General features: G+C 38.5%; 1 protein-coding gene across 10 annotated transcripts in view; it reads left to right on the forward strand.

The window, feature by feature from the left end:
• Ufd4 (ubiquitin fusion-degradation 4-like) overlaps positions 1 to 19,239 on the forward strand; it is a 219,528-nt gene that overhangs the window by 149,084 nt on the left and 51,205 nt on the right. For 6 of the 10 annotated variants that reach the window (XM_083125212.1, XM_083125218.1, XM_083125214.1 and 3 more), the window contains 6 exons: positions 4,116 to 4,279; positions 5,012 to 5,915; positions 10,996 to 11,165; positions 15,595 to 15,726; positions 17,901 to 18,146; positions 18,839 to 18,969. In XM_083125212.1, coding sequence (XP_082981338.1) covers positions 4,116 to 4,279; positions 5,012 to 5,915; positions 10,996 to 11,165; positions 15,595 to 15,726; positions 17,901 to 18,146; positions 18,839 to 18,969 — 1,747 coding nt within the window. The remainder of the gene's footprint in view (positions 1 to 4,115; positions 4,280 to 5,011; positions 5,916 to 10,995; positions 11,166 to 15,594; positions 15,727 to 17,900; positions 18,147 to 18,838; positions 18,970 to 19,239) is intronic. The other 4 variants (XM_083125216.1, XM_083125222.1, XM_083125220.1 and 1 more) reach the window with 3 other exon arrangements.

Raw genomic sequence — 19,239 nt, forward strand, 5'->3', positions numbered from 1 at the left:
TCATCAACATCCTTTGCCGTTTCCTGCCTCTGGCTGGGTCGGCTTAGAAGTTGTCTCCATTTTTTTCTGGTCTTCCACCACTCCTCTCTTTCCCATGGTGTTCCAATCTTGTCTTCTTCAACATTCTCCACTATCTGCTCTTTCCACCGACATCTTGGTCTCCCTCTTGGCCTTATTCCCACTCCTTGTGCATTGCAAGCTCTTACTGGCAGTCTTTCTGCACCCATCATCTTCGTGTGTCTGAACCATCTCATCTGTGCCTGGCCTATTCTGTCCTGAAGCTTCACTACCCCCACTGTCTGTCGGATCTCCTCATTCCTTATTGTATCCCTTCTAGTTTTCCGCAACATACTCCTTAAAAATTTCATCTACACCGCCTGCATCTTTCTTTTGTCTCTCTCTGTCATTGTCCAAGTCTCTGCTCCATACGTAATTATTGGCATATACTATGTGTTATAGAATTACCTTCTTGCATTTCATAGGTACATCTACGTTCCATATTAATCTTCGAATCCGTGTATCTTTATTCTTGGTTCATTTTTGGCTCTGTTTCTTGTTATTAGCACCTTACTATTTTCTGCACTGAATTTCATTCCTGCTCTTCTAATTTCCTCATTCCAACTATTAAGGTGTGTCTGTACTTCTTCTTCCATGTTTCCCCATATCACTAAGTCATCAGCGAACAACAGGACCTTCTTCCCCACCTCTTCGTTAATTGCATCCATTGTAATTAAGACGAGCAGTGGGGAAAGAGTCCATTACTTATACTAAACCACTCCCACTGGCATCTCACACAGCTCTGGTTGGCCTTGTATGTGCTCTGCACTCTACACACTATCTCTTCCTCTACTCCTTTCTCTCTTAGAGCCTTCCAAATCTTTGTTCTGTCCATGCCTTTTCTATATCTAGGAATGCCATAATCAAATCATTTCCATACTCTCAGTGTCTTTCCTGTAATTGCCGTATGGTGATTATCAGATCTACTGTTGATCTGCCTCTTCTAAATCCACTGTTCCTCTCTCACGTTCAGCTCTGTTACTTCTCTTATTCATTCTTTTTACCTTTGCTGAGTGGCACATTAGTGTTATTCCTCTGTAGTTTTTACATTCCTTTCTGTCCCCGTTCTTTAATATGGGAACTATTAGTCCCTTTGTCCAATCTCTGATGTATTTATATTTATTACATTTTGTTTCCTTTCATTTTTACTTAGAAAGTAGAAAATATTGTTCAAAATAGTGAGTGGCGTTTTTGGCAGAAAACAAAATGGAATATCAACCAGTCCTTTTGTGTCAATATCAGATACATAGTATCTAGCAGGCGCAGAATGTCATGTGATTAGACTTCACAAAAGAAATTCAACTATGATTGCTATCCCACTCCCTTCTTGAAGCATAATTTTACCTTGAAGATTCCTTCAACAAGTAAATACACATGTCCATTCCTTGAACTCCATGCAGCATTTATTAGTGCAGTATTTTATTTATAGTGTACAGGGTTAGCCTAAATGTTTCATCGGGTTGTAAAGCACTGTGTATTTACAAGTATATGACGTACAAAGATGGGTGATACATGAAAAGATAGATACACTCACCAAGTTGAAGAATCCCACCTCGTGGCTCACGTGCACACTAGATGGCAGGCATGTGACACACTACAAGATGGCGGCAATGCAGGAAACGAGTTTTTGTGTGTTAGAATATGCGAAGTGTTTGTCGGTTACGAGCGTTCAGCGTGCATTCGTACGCAAATACGGAAAAGCTGCACCTGGTCACTAGAGCATTTTGGTTTGGTTTTGCCAGTTTCGTGATACTGGTTGTCTGTGTAAAGGGAAAAACACTGGGCGACCGCTTGTGTCGCGTGGAGCACGTGAGACAGAGCTTTGTGCGCAGCCCACAAAAATCAACCGTTCGTGCAAGCCGTGAACTGGACATTCCGCAGAAAACAGTGTGGAATGTTTTGCGGTGGCATTTGAATTTCAAACCCTACCGTGTGCAACTGTTACAACACCTGACTCCAGATGATTATGCCTGCCGATTGGAGCTTTGTACCTGATTGCAGCAAGCTATGGAAGATGATGACGACTTTGCGGGAACATTGATATTCATTTCCATCTGTCGGGACAGGTGAATTGTCACAATGTGAGAGTGTGGGGTACTGAATTGCCGCATGTCTGTGTAAAGTTGGAAAATAATTCGTCAAAAGTGAATCTCTTCTGTGCCATATCCACGACAAAGGTGTATGGCCCCTTTTTCTTCATCGAGCAGACGGTGACAGGTTCCGTGTACCTGGATATGTTGCAGTTGTGGTTGTTGCCACAACTGACTGCTGACTCCTCGACTTTCATCTTTCAACAGAACGGGGCTCCCCCTCACTGGAGCACAATTGTCCCCTCTTTTCTCAACAGAGAACTGCCACATCGCTGGTTGGGGTGATGTTTGGATGTGTGCCGGGTGACCCAGGGTGCACACATTGAACATTTGTAGAATGTACCAGAAACTTGGTGAATGTATCTATCTTTTTTATGTATCACCCGTCTTTGTACGTCGTATACTTGTAAATACACAGTCCTTTGCAACCCGATGAATCATTTAGGCTAACCCTGTATATCAGATCTGTAAAATTTTTGGTAATTTTGCTGATAAACCGATACACCAATAGGCCTATACTGATTTATCTTTCCCATCCGTAATTAAAATGTTATCTTGGTTTTAGTGTAACCACCTTGATGTGTCTTCTGATTCTATTGTAGTCTAGTCTGATAGAATCAATTTAATTTAGTTACAGGCCTCTGTATATATTTTAGAACTCCCCATACCCAAAGGAGACAATACTGGGATGGGGCTAATGATTTAGAAATACAGTGGAACCTCCATTATACGTTCAAGCTGAAAAAACTTAAAATGCGGGAAAATGTAAAATTGAGGAAAATTTTACAACATTTAGCTATGTTCGGACATGGATGTCTGCAGGATTTTTTCCAGAGGGGCTAAGCAAGAAACATTTTCCCCTATAATAGTGTTGTCTCCTCAAAAAACATTGCGTCAATTTAAAGTTATCATATACATACAATAATTAACATATATTATTGTGGCTGAAATTAAATTGTGTGTGTTTTCGGCTGACTTTCATTTTCCAGGGGGGGGGGGGGTGCATGAACACTCTCTCCCCCTTATGGATGTCCATGTGTTGGGACCATCAAGACTGAATGTATAATGCGGGAAAATGTAAAATCCAGGAACATAAAATTGAGGTTCCACTTTATTTGGTGGTCTGTGTGCTACATTTTTATACATAGAATGCACTTGCTTTTTTTTGTTGTTGTTGTTGTTGTTGTATTCAGACTACATGCAACAATGCAGACAAGACTGTGCAGAACATTATCTGAGCTTTATTATGTTCCCGAAATCATATTAAATCACCACCTCATCGCACACCCATTGCTCTACATGAGCATTGTAAGGGTTAATGCAGGCGCGGATCCACAGGGAGGGCAATAAGGGTCCCAGGTTTGATACCCGATGGAGGCACATAGTGGTTCAGATACCACCTTAAACTGTAGGTCCAGTCTCAATTAGCCTTACTGTGCATAAAGTGGACTTAAAATACCAACTCAATCAAATCTATCACCAGGTTAGAGAATATTTATGTTCGCTTTATGCTCAAGATACCCTAATCTGGACTGGGCCTACAGATTAAATTTGGATCCGATCCATTTTGCAATATGCCTCAAAAGGGAATCAAACCCAAGATCCCTTGATGGAATAGTTTTTGTTTTCTCTGTTTATTAATTTTACTCCGATATCTGAGAGTTCAGTTTACTGTGGAAAATGGGAGGAATTACGATAAAGTCCAGTAGCATTGCCCTTGTCCCCTAAAGTTTTGGCAGCCAATCGCTGCTATTGATAAAAACACAATAATAATCATCTATTCCAGACATGGCCCCCATTTTGAAAAGAATAGATTCTGTGGAACATGGAAGTAAAACAGCGTGAGGGTGAGGTACCAGACTGAAGTACCAACTGTAAATTCTGGATCCGCGTGCAAAATGTTTTCATATTATGTTGTGCTAGAAGTTCCTCGCCTTGCTTCTAATATAAGTACCTTTGATATTTCAGACAAATCTAGCAAAAATGCAGCTGAAAGTGCAAGGAGCTCCAGTATACTTACAAGCAGAAAGTCTAGTTCGACACCCAGTCTTCCTGATGCTACAGAGAATCATTCTAAGACTTCAGTTGCCAGCACTGAACAGGCAGCCTCAGCTGATAACTTAGCAGCAAAGGTGAGGTGAAGCTTAATTTGGAAGTGATGGCACACTATCATAAGGATAGTGAAAGTCCGTACCAATTGGAAAAAGAGAGGGAATCTGATTGCAACAAATCAGTCATTTTCTGGAACGATACCTGATGGTATCAGTGTTGGGAAGTACTGGTTTGAATTTAATTACTGATACTAGCCAGTATGTATCCAGAAAAATAGGATTTTTTTATTCAAGGACAGTTGTATTATTCTAATTCTCATGTAATATTATGAATATGAATATGAACTTTAAAAGTCGATCGGTATAGTATAGTTCCAGTGGAATAATTCTATATTGAAATTTATAAATCTGTATCCGTACACATTGGCTGTTTGGATTCGTATCTGCTCAACCCTATAAATTATGCAACAATTTTACACTAAAGAATGCATATAGATGATTTTTACATTCCCTTTGCTTATTTGTTTCTAGAAATTGGTCCAAGTATATTGTCAATCACATTCTGTAACGTAGTACGTATTTGAGAAAATAAAATGTGTAATTATTGCACTTTGTTCATTAAATGCTGTGGGAAACATTTCAGACCTTATACTAAAGATTTTGTCCTACTGGATAGCATTGAGTTCCGGTTGGATATTCTCTGCATAATTGAAATGAAAACAAAGTAAATATGTGTAATGGTTGCATGTTATCACATTGTTTCCAATTTCCTTTCATAATTTCTATTAATGATCCATTCTATTTTATTTACAGCAGGCTGCGGAAGCAATAGCAGAAAGTGTGCTTTCTGTAGCAAGAGCAGAAGCAATAGTTGCAGTGACAGGAGAAAGCCAGTCTTCATCAACTCCAGCGAATGAGTTGTCAGTTGTTGTTCATGCTCTTCGCGATGGAGATCTGGCACTCACAACTGCTGCAAGTGACTTAGCAACCATCGTTGAAACTTTGGCACTGGGCGAATCTTCCCAGGAGCAACCTTCGCCAGCTCTGAGAAGGCAGACGAGCAGCGAGGAACGGACGGCGCCATCTCAGTCAAATTTGGATATCACGCCGGGTAAAACGAATCTGCTGGGAGGAGTTAAAATGTGTGGTTCGAGAGTGAAAGTTCAACTTCCGCCACCTCCCGACTGCCAGTCGTTGCATTCTGATAACCACGAAGACAAAGGTGATAATTTCAGGAACAATCAGAACAGTGTTCTTTCGGGGGAAATGCCCATTGTCGGCTTGGCAGGCCAGTCCTTGATGCTGCCTCCGTCAGTGCGAATCAGCGTGACCGGGGGTGAGAACTCTGAGACCGTTCGGGGGTGCGGAGTAAGTGCGGACAGCAGTGGGACAAGCGGGGAAGGGGAGAGGAGGAGGAAGCTAGAGGGTAAGAAGGACTTCAGTACCGGCCCTGCTGCTCGCACCCCTGTCAACCCCATGAGTGTGAGTGTGCCCAACCTGACTAGCACGGAGCCTTCCACTGCCAGCCTGCTGGAGACGTTTGGTGTCATGGCACGCCGAAGAACGCTGGGAGCCATGGTTAGGGCAGCTGCCGGTATCCCACCTTGCACAACCCCGTCCCCATCCCCTTCACCCTCCCCCGGCAGCTCTCTATTTCCACAAGGCCCCAGTTCAGTTTCTAGTCTGGTTCGACTTGCGCTCTCATCTAACTTCCCAGGTTAGACAAGTAGACACTAACCTGTTCACCCTTATGTGCTTCTTGTTGAAATCTCTCTCTGCTTCCTCTCCATTACTGTCTAGAGCTTAAGCAGTGTTTTTGCATTCCATTTTTTATTGTTTTTTTGTCATTTTGTTATAAGATGCCCAACCCAAATTCATTATAAAAAATGGTAGATGTTTCCTTCTCATAACCAAAATCCACCCTCATGCCAATAATTTTGTAAGTACATGTGTAAACAAAAGGGGAATCATCAGCAGAGCATGGCCTCTGAGCATGAGAACTACAGTTTTACTAAAGCAATTTTTGTTTGCTTTTTTTTATTTCAATTGTTTTGCTGCTGCCTGTTGTATAATGACTTAAGATTGGGCACACCACATGATTCACACTTGGCTGATTTTGGTTGTGGTTATGGTTTTTTTTTGTTGTTGTTGTTGTCTTTCTCTTTTCTTTGAACATAGATGTGTTTCTATTTAGATGTAGGATATTAGTTTTAAAACTTTTTAGATTTAATTAATGGCTTTTATAATTCCAGGAACCAAAACACAACACCTTTACCTTAGTTTTGTTGGTTCCATAATTGTGTTGATAATCAATACGATGAAAAATGTGTGTCAATAGAACTTGAATATGGTCTTTGTTCTACATTTAGTCTTGACTGCCCTGTTTGACACTTTGGGTTGGGACAGATTACAAAGCACGTACTGAAAGTCATGAGCCTTGTTATAACTCTCAGGCCTTGATCATTTCGGTTGAAACAATACATATGGCAAGTACAACCATCTGTTGTCCACTTCATGAACCATATGGTTATGCATGCGCACTTTCGCTGTCAGTGGTGTCACTAGAACATGTTTCATTAGCATGCTGCTGTCGAATTTCTTGTTAGTAAAAACGTTGCGGCTGCAGAAATTCATCAGCTTGTACAGAACTTCTATGGAGATTCCCTCATATGTTGCAGTACAGTGAAAAGGGGGTTGAAACGTTCTAGAGATGTTAACACAGACATTGTTGATAAGCCTCGTACAAGAACATGACCGGATTGCTGAGTGACAGGAGGATGCCCCACCCTCCCTACATCCCAGATCTAGCCCTGTCTGATTTTCATTTGTTTGTTCCGTTGAAGAACAGCTTTCGGAGTACCAAGTTTGTCAACAATGATGATGTGAAGAATGAAGTTCATGGGTGGTTACGTTGTGCCGAAATGGACTTCTACAAGAGGCATTTTCCAGCTGCCATTACAGGGGTGCAAATGGGTTGACCAATCTGGATGAAAATATGTGGAAAAGTAACAAAAGATCCAAATTATGTATTACCAAAGGTAGAATAAAATAGTGGTTTCTAACTTTGGGTAATATCACTTGGCTCATTACTTTCAGTACATTCATTGTAGATTAATCAGTAATCTGGAGATTCCCAAAGTTCTGGAAAAGTCAAGGAATATATCATTGTTGTGCATTTTGTTACATCAACTTCACACTTATTTCTAAATATTATTTCGTACAACAGGTATTATGTATTTCAGACCTAAAAAAATACTTTAAAGAGAGAGTTATAGGAAGTTAAAGCTTTCAGAAATGGCCTGGAAATTGGGGAATTTTATTGGTAAACTATGTAGGTTCCCTGACTACCAGTGTCAGCCCATTGATAATATTTACCAATCCTGTATTTCTGTAATTTGTTTCGTGTGCACAAATTGTCATTTTGGTGCAGTGGTAATTTTGTTGCCTTGTAATCAAGGGGTTTCAGGTTTGATAACTGATAGAGGCATACAGTGCTTGCCTATGCTTATTGGAACATAGAAAAGAGTTGAAAAAATGATTGGCACTTTCAAATATTGCCATTGATAAGTTTTCAGTGAGCTGGTCTTAAAGATTTGAGCAAGTTATATGAATGCCTATGACCAAACTTCATATGCCTTTGTTGTATTAGTGGACAGTATAGTTGACTGTCCTTAAAGTAATGGGTTTGATTTGTCTCAAGTATCAATAGCAGTTTCATTTAGAAAGCATGATTCTTGTATGTTAAAGAGAGGAAAAGTTGTGAAGAATTGTCAGTTCTTAATTTCAAATGATAACGTGCATCTGTGGGCAAAATTCTGGACTGTTGGTGTTGCCAATCAAAGAGTACAGATAGATTCCAATGTGGCCTCTAATTTAATGCAAAATTCTGTCGTTTTATTATTTTTGTGAATGTTAATTATGGCTGAGCCAATGTTGATTCTTATGCAGACCGGGAATTCCTTGAATCGAACAATTTTTCGTAGATTAGTATATTATGTAAAATTTCTGACAGTTGTGACTCATTTTTGTAGATGTTTTTTGTGTTTGAGTATGTGAAATGTCAAAAATAAACTCCGCACATTACATTGAATATTTTAAATAGTACTTGATATACCATTTAATTGGATTAAATTGGAATTTTTGGATACATAGGAATCACACAGATCCGTTACATTATCAATATGTTTGTGTGTATATATGTGAAAATAATAATGAAAGCAGCACTACTGGTGAAACGTAAGATTGAAATGGAGAAAACATCTGCTTGGACCCTTGTATTTTTGGAAAGTTCTCCTTAAAAACCGGGAATTATACTTGAATTTTATCATGGCCCTAGAGTGGTCACCGCGTTATGTATCTGTTTTGGAAAGTATCTGCATCTGCATTTGGAAGACTGCATATATTTATGTATTTTACTTAAGTGTCGGGTACAGTACTGAATGATCATTTTATATTGAAACGTATATCATCATGCATCATATATTTTACTTCCAATACTGTGGTACAAAATTACACCTTCATAATCATTTACAGTGTGACAAATTGGCAGAACTTTGTGCTAAATTACAGAAATATAAGCTTGGTAAAACTATTGATAAGTTTACTGATCTATAAATATGCTTATGGTATAGTTTTCTTTGTCAGTTGTGAATTCATACTTGTGGTTAGTTAGTAATCATTGTAATACAGTGGAACATCAATTTTTTTTTCTGGGGAACAAGCTTAAAAAACCTAAAATGCGAGAAAACGTAAAATTGAAGAAAATTTTTCATATTTTTTTATGTTGTGACCATTGAGATTGAATGCATAATGCGTAGAGGCACATATTTTTGATGTACAAAAATAGTCAATTTCATGTTCAAAAGGGGTACATAAAATAAAATTTTGGCGTTGTAGCAGTGAAAAATCCGATCAAAAGCAGTATATAAAATTACATTTTGGTTTTAAATTGTGAATATAATGCTAACTTTTATTTAAAAACTGCACTTATTACACAAAATAAACATATTCCAACTAATAGCACATTTATGTAGTTAACAGAGTATTAAGTTTGTTCCTGTATAAAGGGGTCCAGTTTTGCTTCTCAAATCTTGACACCAGAATTAATCAATTTTCCTTGAATTGTATAACTCACAGGATAATTCAAACTTCAGAAAATGTTCCGTCAGTAAATAAACTCTAAATTTCGTGTTTCAAAGTCTATTTCGCATTTTGCAGTTCATTTCGTGACAAAACAGGGTAGGAAAATGTACGTAACAACTTTCGGAAATATGAAAAATTAACATCACATTGCGTAATTTCACATTTCGTGTATTCGTCGAAAACTAAATATAATATACAAGGTGCATTCAATAAATAACTGGAAAAATAGTATAAAAAATCTAAAAATAGGACTGATGGTTATATGTTTGTTATTTTGTGCAGGCATCTGTAAGCTATTCATAGCTGGGGCTGGCACGCCTGCCTCGTGTACGGAACACTGGGAAATAGTTATACAAGATGGCGGCTCACTGCAGGTACAGAATGCAACATTGCTCAAGTGGAGGACTTGATAGGGGAGATGATTTTCCTCTCTTTCGCCAACGTACAGTATCCAGAGGTCATAATGTAAACAGTACCACCTACTCCAACCTTTTGCGCTAAAAACTGAAACCAGCCATTCTGCAGAGACTAGGTGGTCTGGTGTCCACTGGTGTGCTTTTGCTCCATAACAATGCGAGACCACACACTGCCAGTGTCACATTGTCTACCATCAAGGACCTAAAGTTTTGAGTGCTTACCCCACCCTCCATATTTGCCCGATCTCGCACCTTCCGATTTCCACACTTTTGGCCCACTGAAAGATGGACTAAGTGGATCGAGGTTCCAGAATGACCACGAAGTCCAGTCAGCGGTACATGAGTGGTTACGCACGCGTGCAAAAGATTTTTTTTTTCCTGTTGAATCAGTGCCCTTATCAAGCGCTGGTGTAGGTGCATTGAACTGGGTGGGGACTATGTTGAAACATAGTACTGTAGTTACTTTTGGTGCTTGTAATAAATATTTGTTACAACAAATGTATTTCTAGTTATATATTGAATGAGCCATAATTAACGAAAATGTAAAATCCGGGAACGTAAAATCAGGGTTCCACTGTATACATATTTGACTTTCGTAGCCTCCCTTTACAATGATCACTAAACGCAGTTTGTTGTTGCATAATAATTGATGTGTTCATTGAAACTAAAGTAAGGTCTTGGTCTTGCACAGATATGCTTCTTGTCAACTTGATGAATTATTGGAAATTTGCACACAAAATGCCACTATTTCCTATTTCTAATTATAGACATTATTTGTATGATTGCCTTTTGTTTAGGGCTGAGCCGACACTGTTGCCAATTCTAAAAATTGTAACAATTAAGTTGTTCAAAATATTGTTAATATTTATATGTAATTATTTCACTTGAATTGTATGCATCAAAATCACCAGAGTTTTGCTTAAAAATATTCGAGATTAACACCAGAATATTAAAATTACCATTTATGTAATCACAAAATTCAGTTTTTCACTAAATACCGGGGCAAAATAAATGTAAACTTCATACTTTGCATAAAAACTGGGATAATTGACTGTGGAAGTTCTATGCGGCATTTTTGTAGATCTCGCGAAAGTTCAAAATGCTTCAAAATTCACCTGGTATTGGTAAATAAATACCACTGGTATCAGCCAATACCAATACATCGACAACAGTATCGACTCGGCCCTTCTTTTGATGTTTGAATGGGGCTTCACAATACAGTTGCTTGCTTCACTGTAGGTGGACTCTTGAGCACGGCCCAAAGCTACCCGAGCCTAACAACCAGTGGCCCGACAGGAACCGGATCAGGTGGGATCTCCACAACGGCTGCAAATGGCCCCTGCCTTAGCCAAGCTCTGACAATGAGCTTGACTTCCACATCAAGCGACAGTGAACAGGTCAGTTTGGAGGTTAGTGGCATTTGTTGCATCATGATTAACAGTTTGGCTGTTACGACAAACATGCTTAATTGTTTTGTAGTTGTGCAGACTTTTAGCAGGTGAGTGCCTACTGATATGCTTCCAGTTAGCATGCTTAGATTGAAGCTCTGTGTGATTGCTCCCATGAAAGAGCAACGCTGAGTGTGTCCCAACCATGTTTAGTGTGCATGCAAGTGTAGGACAGGAGTTACTGTAATGAGCAAATTATTTAGTGTTCACTAGGGCTAACCTGATACCACTTTGAACTAGAATACCAGTGCTAAGACCATTACAGATTCACAATGATTCTTGGAACAACTCTAGATGTGAGAAAGCAGAAAATTTACTGATTCCCATATAAATGCCAATAATTTTTTGAACTGATTTTGATGTAATTTGAAATAACATTTGAAATCATTTCCAATATACTCTGTGATCATTTTTAAAACCAATTCTTATGTACTTGCCAATAATTTTTAAATCATTTCCAATATACTCTCTGATAATTTTTTTAAACCAATTCTTATGTACTTTCCAATGTATATTTTTAAATCATTTCCAATAAACTCACTCATAATTTTTTAACCGGTGCCAATGTGCTGTTTCAATAATAATTTAATTTCAGTGTACATGCCAATAATTTTTAACCGGATTCCAATATTTAGCCTACATATATAAAAAAAAAAAATATGTGAAATTGCCAAGTATTCCAAATACAAATATTAGAAAACTTGCATGTAATTATGAAAACCTTAATAGATTTTACAGTGGTACAGAAGCATTTATTCACATTTAGGAGATTGGAATAAAGTGTGAGAGATTTGATAGCATTATTCGTAAACAGAGCTTAGAACCCAAAATTCTTAGATTTTTCCATGCAAAGCAATTTGACATACTACATTGCATTAAAAATAAATGATGTGAGGTCTTTTTTATTGAAGTTTGGAATAATTTTTAAATATTCGATTTTTAATTATCAGAGAATGATATACATATTTCTGTCAATATATGCATTGCAAATCAACATCGTTGCATCCAATAAATAGATATTTACTTGTAACTATGCAGTTACTTTTTTATATTAAGATTGAATATGCACATGAGATTAATTGGAATATTAAAATAACAAAAGATAAAAAAAATAAAGTGCTCCCCTATGCTATGCACCATGCCATGAATGCATATAGGGGTGTGGGGTTAGGGCCCCACACTTTCCTGATCACGACCGAAGGTGGGGATGGTGTGTTCACTACCATGCCCCTGGCTGCCTTTAACCCCCCAGAGTTTCCTCCAGGTACCGGAGCCGCTTGAACAGGTGAAAAACATCTCTGTTTTCCCCCACCGGGGATCGAACCTGGGCCTCTTGCATGGTAGTCAGATGCCCTAATGACTGAGCTACTGTGGCTCATTTTAAAATAACTGTCATTTTATTATGAAATCCACTTTTACTGCACAATATTAGCCTAGAATGAAAGGCATTGTGCATTTCGCATAATTTCACACAAACATTTCACAGACTCCACAAAAGTGTTGTGCACCATTTTTTTCCACATTTTGAGACATACCCATACTCTATGAAAGTATCAACTAGTAACTTAAAGTCAAATCAATACTGTTGATATAGCACTGGTGTCATGTATCAGCCCAGTCCTAGTGTACATATTTCTTATTAGCTCACATGCCCTGATTTCAGTGACTGCAATTGATCCTTCAGTGGAGATCATATTGAACCTGTTGCTGTAAAACCTAGCATGTATGTGAATATTTTTCAGCTTTGTCATTTTCTATTGGCACGTGTGATATGTTTGGAATGTTTCCAGATTTACTACAACTGATAGGAAATACATACCTAACTTCTTGAAAAAACAAACAAAAAAAAACAATTGCAAGGTTTTTTAGATATAAGGACAGGGTGTTGCTCTAGCAGAGTAGAGTGAAGTGAAAATTTGCTATCTGAAAGATGAGGAAAGAGGCACTGTAACGAAATGTGTGTTGCAATAGGAAAAAAAAACTGTGTGGATAATGCCAAACAAGAAGGCATGCTAATACATGTGTAGTTGTCCAAAATTTAAAATTTCACAGGTCCATTAGTGGAAGTGGTCCCCTCTGACATTGAGGAACTAGTTGTACTGGTGTGCCTTGTTTGGGAGAGTCCACGTGTTCCCAACTGAACTTCACCAGATGAGCTGCTTTGTCACCTCAGTGTCTCATCAAAAAGCAGAACTGAAAATATCTGGACTCTTTGTTTATTAGCTCATATCTTTCAACCATGTCCGTGTTCCACATACCTGTTAGCATTCAAGGTAGTCAATCAACAGAATGCCCTTATCATTTGTAGTGTGCAACTGCCTGCACTCAACTTTCAACCTTTCTCCTACATGGAACACCCTGAAAAACACATTCGTGCCGGCTGATGAGACTCTGACACCTGGCCTTGCAGTGATTTGGTGGACGGACAAGAGTGCCCTTCTATAGCCTCAGCTTTTAGCATTGTTATGGAGATTTGCACTATCATTCACACACACACACCCATATACATATAATTTTAAGAGCTTGTCTGCATATATGAGTGCAGATAATCATTGTTCTGATGCACTCATTTTAAAAAAATATATATAAATTTCCCTGGGTGGTCAGTGATATACATAGGGTGGATTGTGCAAATTGTCATATTTTTCACGCAAAGTGTTTCAAGAGTTGCAGCCGAAGATAGTCCTTGTTAAGTGCCACAAGTGCAACGTGTAAACGAAGTTGTTTAGATGAATTCCAGAGGTCTATAGAGATTTAACTTCTTTTTCTGAATCACTGGTGTCATGTATAGTCATGATAAACAATATGTTAATTAATAAACCATTAAAAATGCAACCCTCCAATGCATTCCACCATTAGCATGAAGGCACATCTGAGGCGAGGAGGTATGCATCCTCAGGGTTGCCGCATGATTGTTTTGTTCAGGGATATGGTGAGGAAAATTTCTTTAGGAATCCATACCACTGAACAATTAAGCCAGCTTAACTTTTAGTCTTTCCACAGTGAGCATTAAAACTTAGCTCTATTTCTGAAGTGGCAAATGTCAGTCAGAGACAAACCAATCGAAAGCATGATTAGTTCAAAATGCCATGCTACAGCAGCATGAGGGCTTGAGAGTTGATTGGTTTGTAGTTTGTCACATGGTTTGTAGTTTGTCACACCAGTGTAAAATCAGCATAAGTTTTTAATATCCATTGTGTGCAGGCCAAATGCTTTAGCATGGAGTGCCAAGGACCCAGATTCAATTCCCGGGTGAGCCACAATTTGCACCTAACTTTTCAATAATTTATATGGGTTCTAAATAAAGTAGTGGCAACACTGTCAGGAAAAGGTAATTACAGGGTGCATGTGCTATCAGGCAGTGAGCAATGTCAGTTTTGGCCCATGTCGATGTGTGGAGTGCCAAAAGTGGTCGGTACAGCAAGTGCTGTGGTGTATGAAGGAGGTTGAAATGAACACCATTTTCTGTACTGCTCTAAAACATGTTTACAAAGAGATTTTTAGCTAAAAAGGCAGACTCGACCAGGACTTGAACCCAGTCTCTGGCATACCGTGCCATTGCCTAACCACTGAGCTACCGAGCCGGCCTGGCCTCGTCTGATTTTTCACTATCGCTGTTTTACCTGCGTGGAATCGTCTCTGCCAGTGCTACCGCAACGGGATCTGTTGCCTTTGAAACACAGTAGACTTCGACGTTGCCTGGTTCCTCCCAACGTAGAGATGTTAATAATTGTCAATGTCTACAATGTTTAGTGGTTAGAGTGGTGTAGCTCATTGGTTAGAGCAATGGCACGGTATGCCAGAGACCCAGGTTCGAGTCCTGGTCGAGCCTGCATTTTTCGATGAAAATTTCTTTGTAAACATGTTTTAGAGCAGTACAGATAATTGTGTTCATTTCAACCTCCTACATACACCACAGCACTCGCTGTACCGACCACTTTTGGCACTCCACACATCGACATGGGCCCAAACTGACATTGCTCACTGCCTGATAGCACATGCACGTTGTAATTACCTTTTTCTGACAGTGTTGCCACTACTTTATTTGCAACCCACGTATCTGAAGCAGGCCAACCTACTAGGACCAGTTCTCACCATAGTCCTCAAGTGTTGAAACTAGAAGCCACTAGCGGTCACATAGTGGTTTGCTGAAATATTGCAGTGAAGTAAACAATTACAAGTCAATACATTTGTGTGTTCAAATAAACAAGTCATCCTGAAAATGTGTCTGTAGGATGCCCGTTTCATATTTTATCTTCTGAAAAGGAGTATACATTTTAATAAGATTCTGTCACATCCAAACAGATAATGTACTGTGGTGATCTGATGCAGTTTTACCTTTAAAATATGCTAAATATGGTGTAGTACATTGCTTACATTTTCTCTCCAGGATTTCTTGGAAAGCTGCCGAGCTCCTACCTTGCTTGCTGAACTGGACGATGATGACGAACTTCCAGAACCAGATGATGATGAGAACGACGACGATGAAAATGAAGATGACGAAGACTATGAAGAAGTGATGGTTAGTAATTTCTCTTGTCGTACTTGGCAAAACACAAAGCAGAGTTAATTGAAATAAACTATGAGAAGATATCTGCTGGGCTAGTAACTTGTGTTAAGTACATAAAATATAGAAAAATGGACCTGCAAAGTGCTGATACTTTTAGAGACTTTTTGCCTGTAATAACACATTTGGACATTTCAGCACTGTGAAATTACCATGAATATGTTTTACATAAATACTTTATACACTGCATTGTCGTTTTATCAGAGTTTTGAACTAGAGAATTTCCAAATGGATTCAAACATCCTAATATGGAGGCACAAGTGGTTCAGATCTCACTTTAAACTGCAGGTCCAGCCTTCCTGTGCATAAAGTGGACTTAAAACCAAAACTCAATTAATCAAACATCCTTGCATTCCTTTTTCCATAAATAGCAATAATATCTCTAGATATGCTTTCTGTCTGCATTCTTTTCATACTCTTTACTCCAGTTCATCTTGTTGGAAACAAGAATACTTATTGTTGAAAAACTCAAATTAGTTATACACTAAACGGAAATACTTGTTTATCCGTGAAACATTTTTCTTTTTTTCCAAACGTTTGGTTGTCACTACCACCAGCCTCTTGGGAACTTGTGTTATTGCTTGGCTACCTTTTGTTGTGAATAGTTTTCTGGTTCCCTGCTAGGTGCACTGTTGTCACCCTGGACCTTCTATACTGTACCTTCTTTTGGCTATAGATTTCCACAATTTATTGTGCTGTATACATGTTGCGACATTTTTGTTTATTATACGATGCACAGTTTTAGAAGCGATATCGGGCGGAGCTACGGAGAGCGTGTCCTTGGCGACCATCCAATGGCAGGAGTGCAACGTTGTACAGTTAGAAAACTGTGGTGCGCAAGTTAAACGCAGTGTTCTGTATTTTTCTTGCGTGCAAGAAGTTTTCATAAAACTCGCCACTTTAAGGTTCATCATAAGATGGGGCACGACATTGTGAACCTGACTGTCCAAGTCCCATGAATTTCCATCGCCTACAGCTGGAGTTATTGTTTCTCGAAGAAACACGGGTAGCAGCACGTCTCAACACACACACATAATAACCTTTCATTTTACTTCAGTCTGTTTTTTTTCGTTGCCATGGTGTTGACCCTGCTGAGTTGTTGTGTCTTGGTAAAGCTATGGATCTTAAAATCGGCTGAATATGCGCAATGACACTTCATTGTCGTGGGCGTTCATGAATATTGTGAGTCAGTTAAGTCAGTTTGTGTTCACTGTTTTTGTAACAAGGGCGGTGTAAGATAATTTTACTTGTACGCCACGAAGAACAGTTGCAAGAGGATTCAATACAGACCTTATTGATTTGATTTATTTTAGTTCGCTTTTCTACCACTTATGGCTAATCGCAAAGATGAGGATGGGTGATGATATGATGAAATTGATGAAGAGACATTTACGAACACCTATGCCTGGGCCGGGATTCGAACCTGGGACCCCTGGCATCATAGCACGCTGTGCAATACAGCCTTTATGTTCGATAGTTGTGCAATAGTGTGTGTTGCATGACTGTTATTTAATAATGTCACGCCGGCCCCCATGGTGGAGTTGTTAACATACCATACCGCGCTACGACACCAGGGGTCCCGGATTCGAATCCCGGCCTGGACATGGATGTTTATGAATGTCCATTCATCAATTTCATTATATCATCACTCATTCCCATCTTCACAATTAGCCAAAAGTGACTGAAAAGCAAAGTGAAATAAAGCAAATCAAATCAAATTAATAATGTCGCTCTCGAAACCTAGTACCAGTAGTGCAGGCACCAAGGGTAAAATATTACATTCACAAGACAGAAATCTTAGTTTTAAAGTGTATTCTTACTTCAAGGAATTGGCGTCGGAAGAAGTGCATGCTGAAACGGTGTTTTCTCAGTCGAGAACTTACGGCTAAAGCGTGTAGTGTATATGTGTGCATACTGTGTTGCGTATTATGTTCCTTCTATTTGATCTTCAACATTCTCAGGTAGTACTACATTTCAGAAGCTTCAGTCCTTTTCTTTCATCATCAGTACCAGTAAACAATAAGTTAAAAGTTGCTTCCATTCAAATATTTGTTTCTGAAAGGTCCAAATTTTTAAACATTACTAAGATTGAAATAGCATATTTGACCTTTTGTTTTTCCCATTTCTAGGAGGAGGAAGGCTACGAATCAAGAAATGGGAAGAGGCGAAGTTGGGATGATGAGTTTGTTCTGAAGAGACAGTTCTCTGCCCTCATACCAGCTTTTGACCCAAGACCAGGAAGGACGAATGTGAACCAGACAACAGATTTGGAAGTCCCACCTCCAGGCTCTGACGATGGAACTGGAACTCAGGAAGTTGATCTCATGCCGCAACCAAAACTCCTGCTTACAATTAGAGGACCAAATTTACCTGGGGTAAGTTTCAATACCCTGTTATGGCCAGGTGATCTATATGTAAATTTACAGCAGCTTGGAGAACAAGTATTTGATAATTAATTCTTTTGTGTGAAAATAGTGGCACTGTCGGCTAATGAATTTGTTGAGTTTCTAATGTCGGAGAAAATTCAGTCTGTAATGCCATAAGAATTACAGGAATTTTGTTTACATATAAAATAATAGATTTTTATTGTGAATGAAAAAAAAATCTTGTATTTGGGATCAAAATGGTTATTCTCAATAGGTATTCTAGAAGGCAGAGTTAGAAAAAAGCAAATCACCTAACAGATTCCAAAATGTAAATATGTTATTACCTATTCGTCTTTCCGCATTGCACAATTGGATAGATTTTTCTGATTAATTTTGAAGACTCACTGCCTTCATTCACTAAGGGTCCGCTCCGCTCCAGATGTTGTACCATTAGTGAATGCACATGCAAATATTGTGTACAAAATCAATATGCCAGAAGTGTAGATAAATCATTCTCTATTTATATATTATTTCTTCCATGCATATGTAGAATAAAGATATTTGAGATCATTCTTAAAACTGTAATAACTCCATCATCATTAAAATTTGAGAGAATTATATTTGAATAATTCATAAAGTAATATGATACATAACTAAATGCAAATAATATCATATATTTCAGAAGGTATATTTTGTTTCAGATACCTGATGTAGAGGTTTCATTAGATTCACCGGAATGGACAATATTTAGGTCAGTTCAACAATTAATACAATCAGCAGATCTCGGAAGCCGCCAGGAAAAGCTTCGTAGAATATGGGAACCTACTTACACGTAAGTTTCTTGTGCAAACTTCATTTCCTTTATAATTTTGTTTAATATAGTAAGAAAATAAACTGTTTGCTTATCCTGTTCACCCTCGGTATCTGACCAACACACTTAATCTTTTGACCCCACAACAAAGTAATTTGTATGGTGAAAAGTATCAACTTAATTATCTTGCAAAAGCTGTAAAAGGTACAATTATCGTAATTTGTAGCAAATAAAGCATGTACTTGTAGTTTTGTTGTTAAAGAGTTATTTATATGTGAATTGTAGGGCTGG

This window comes from Lepisma saccharinum, chromosome 7, assembly GCF_977018435.1.
Source record: "Lepisma saccharinum chromosome 7, izLepSacc3.1, whole genome shotgun sequence".
In the NCBI taxonomy this organism is placed as follows: domain Eukaryota; kingdom Metazoa; phylum Arthropoda; class Insecta; order Zygentoma; family Lepismatidae; genus Lepisma; species Lepisma saccharinum.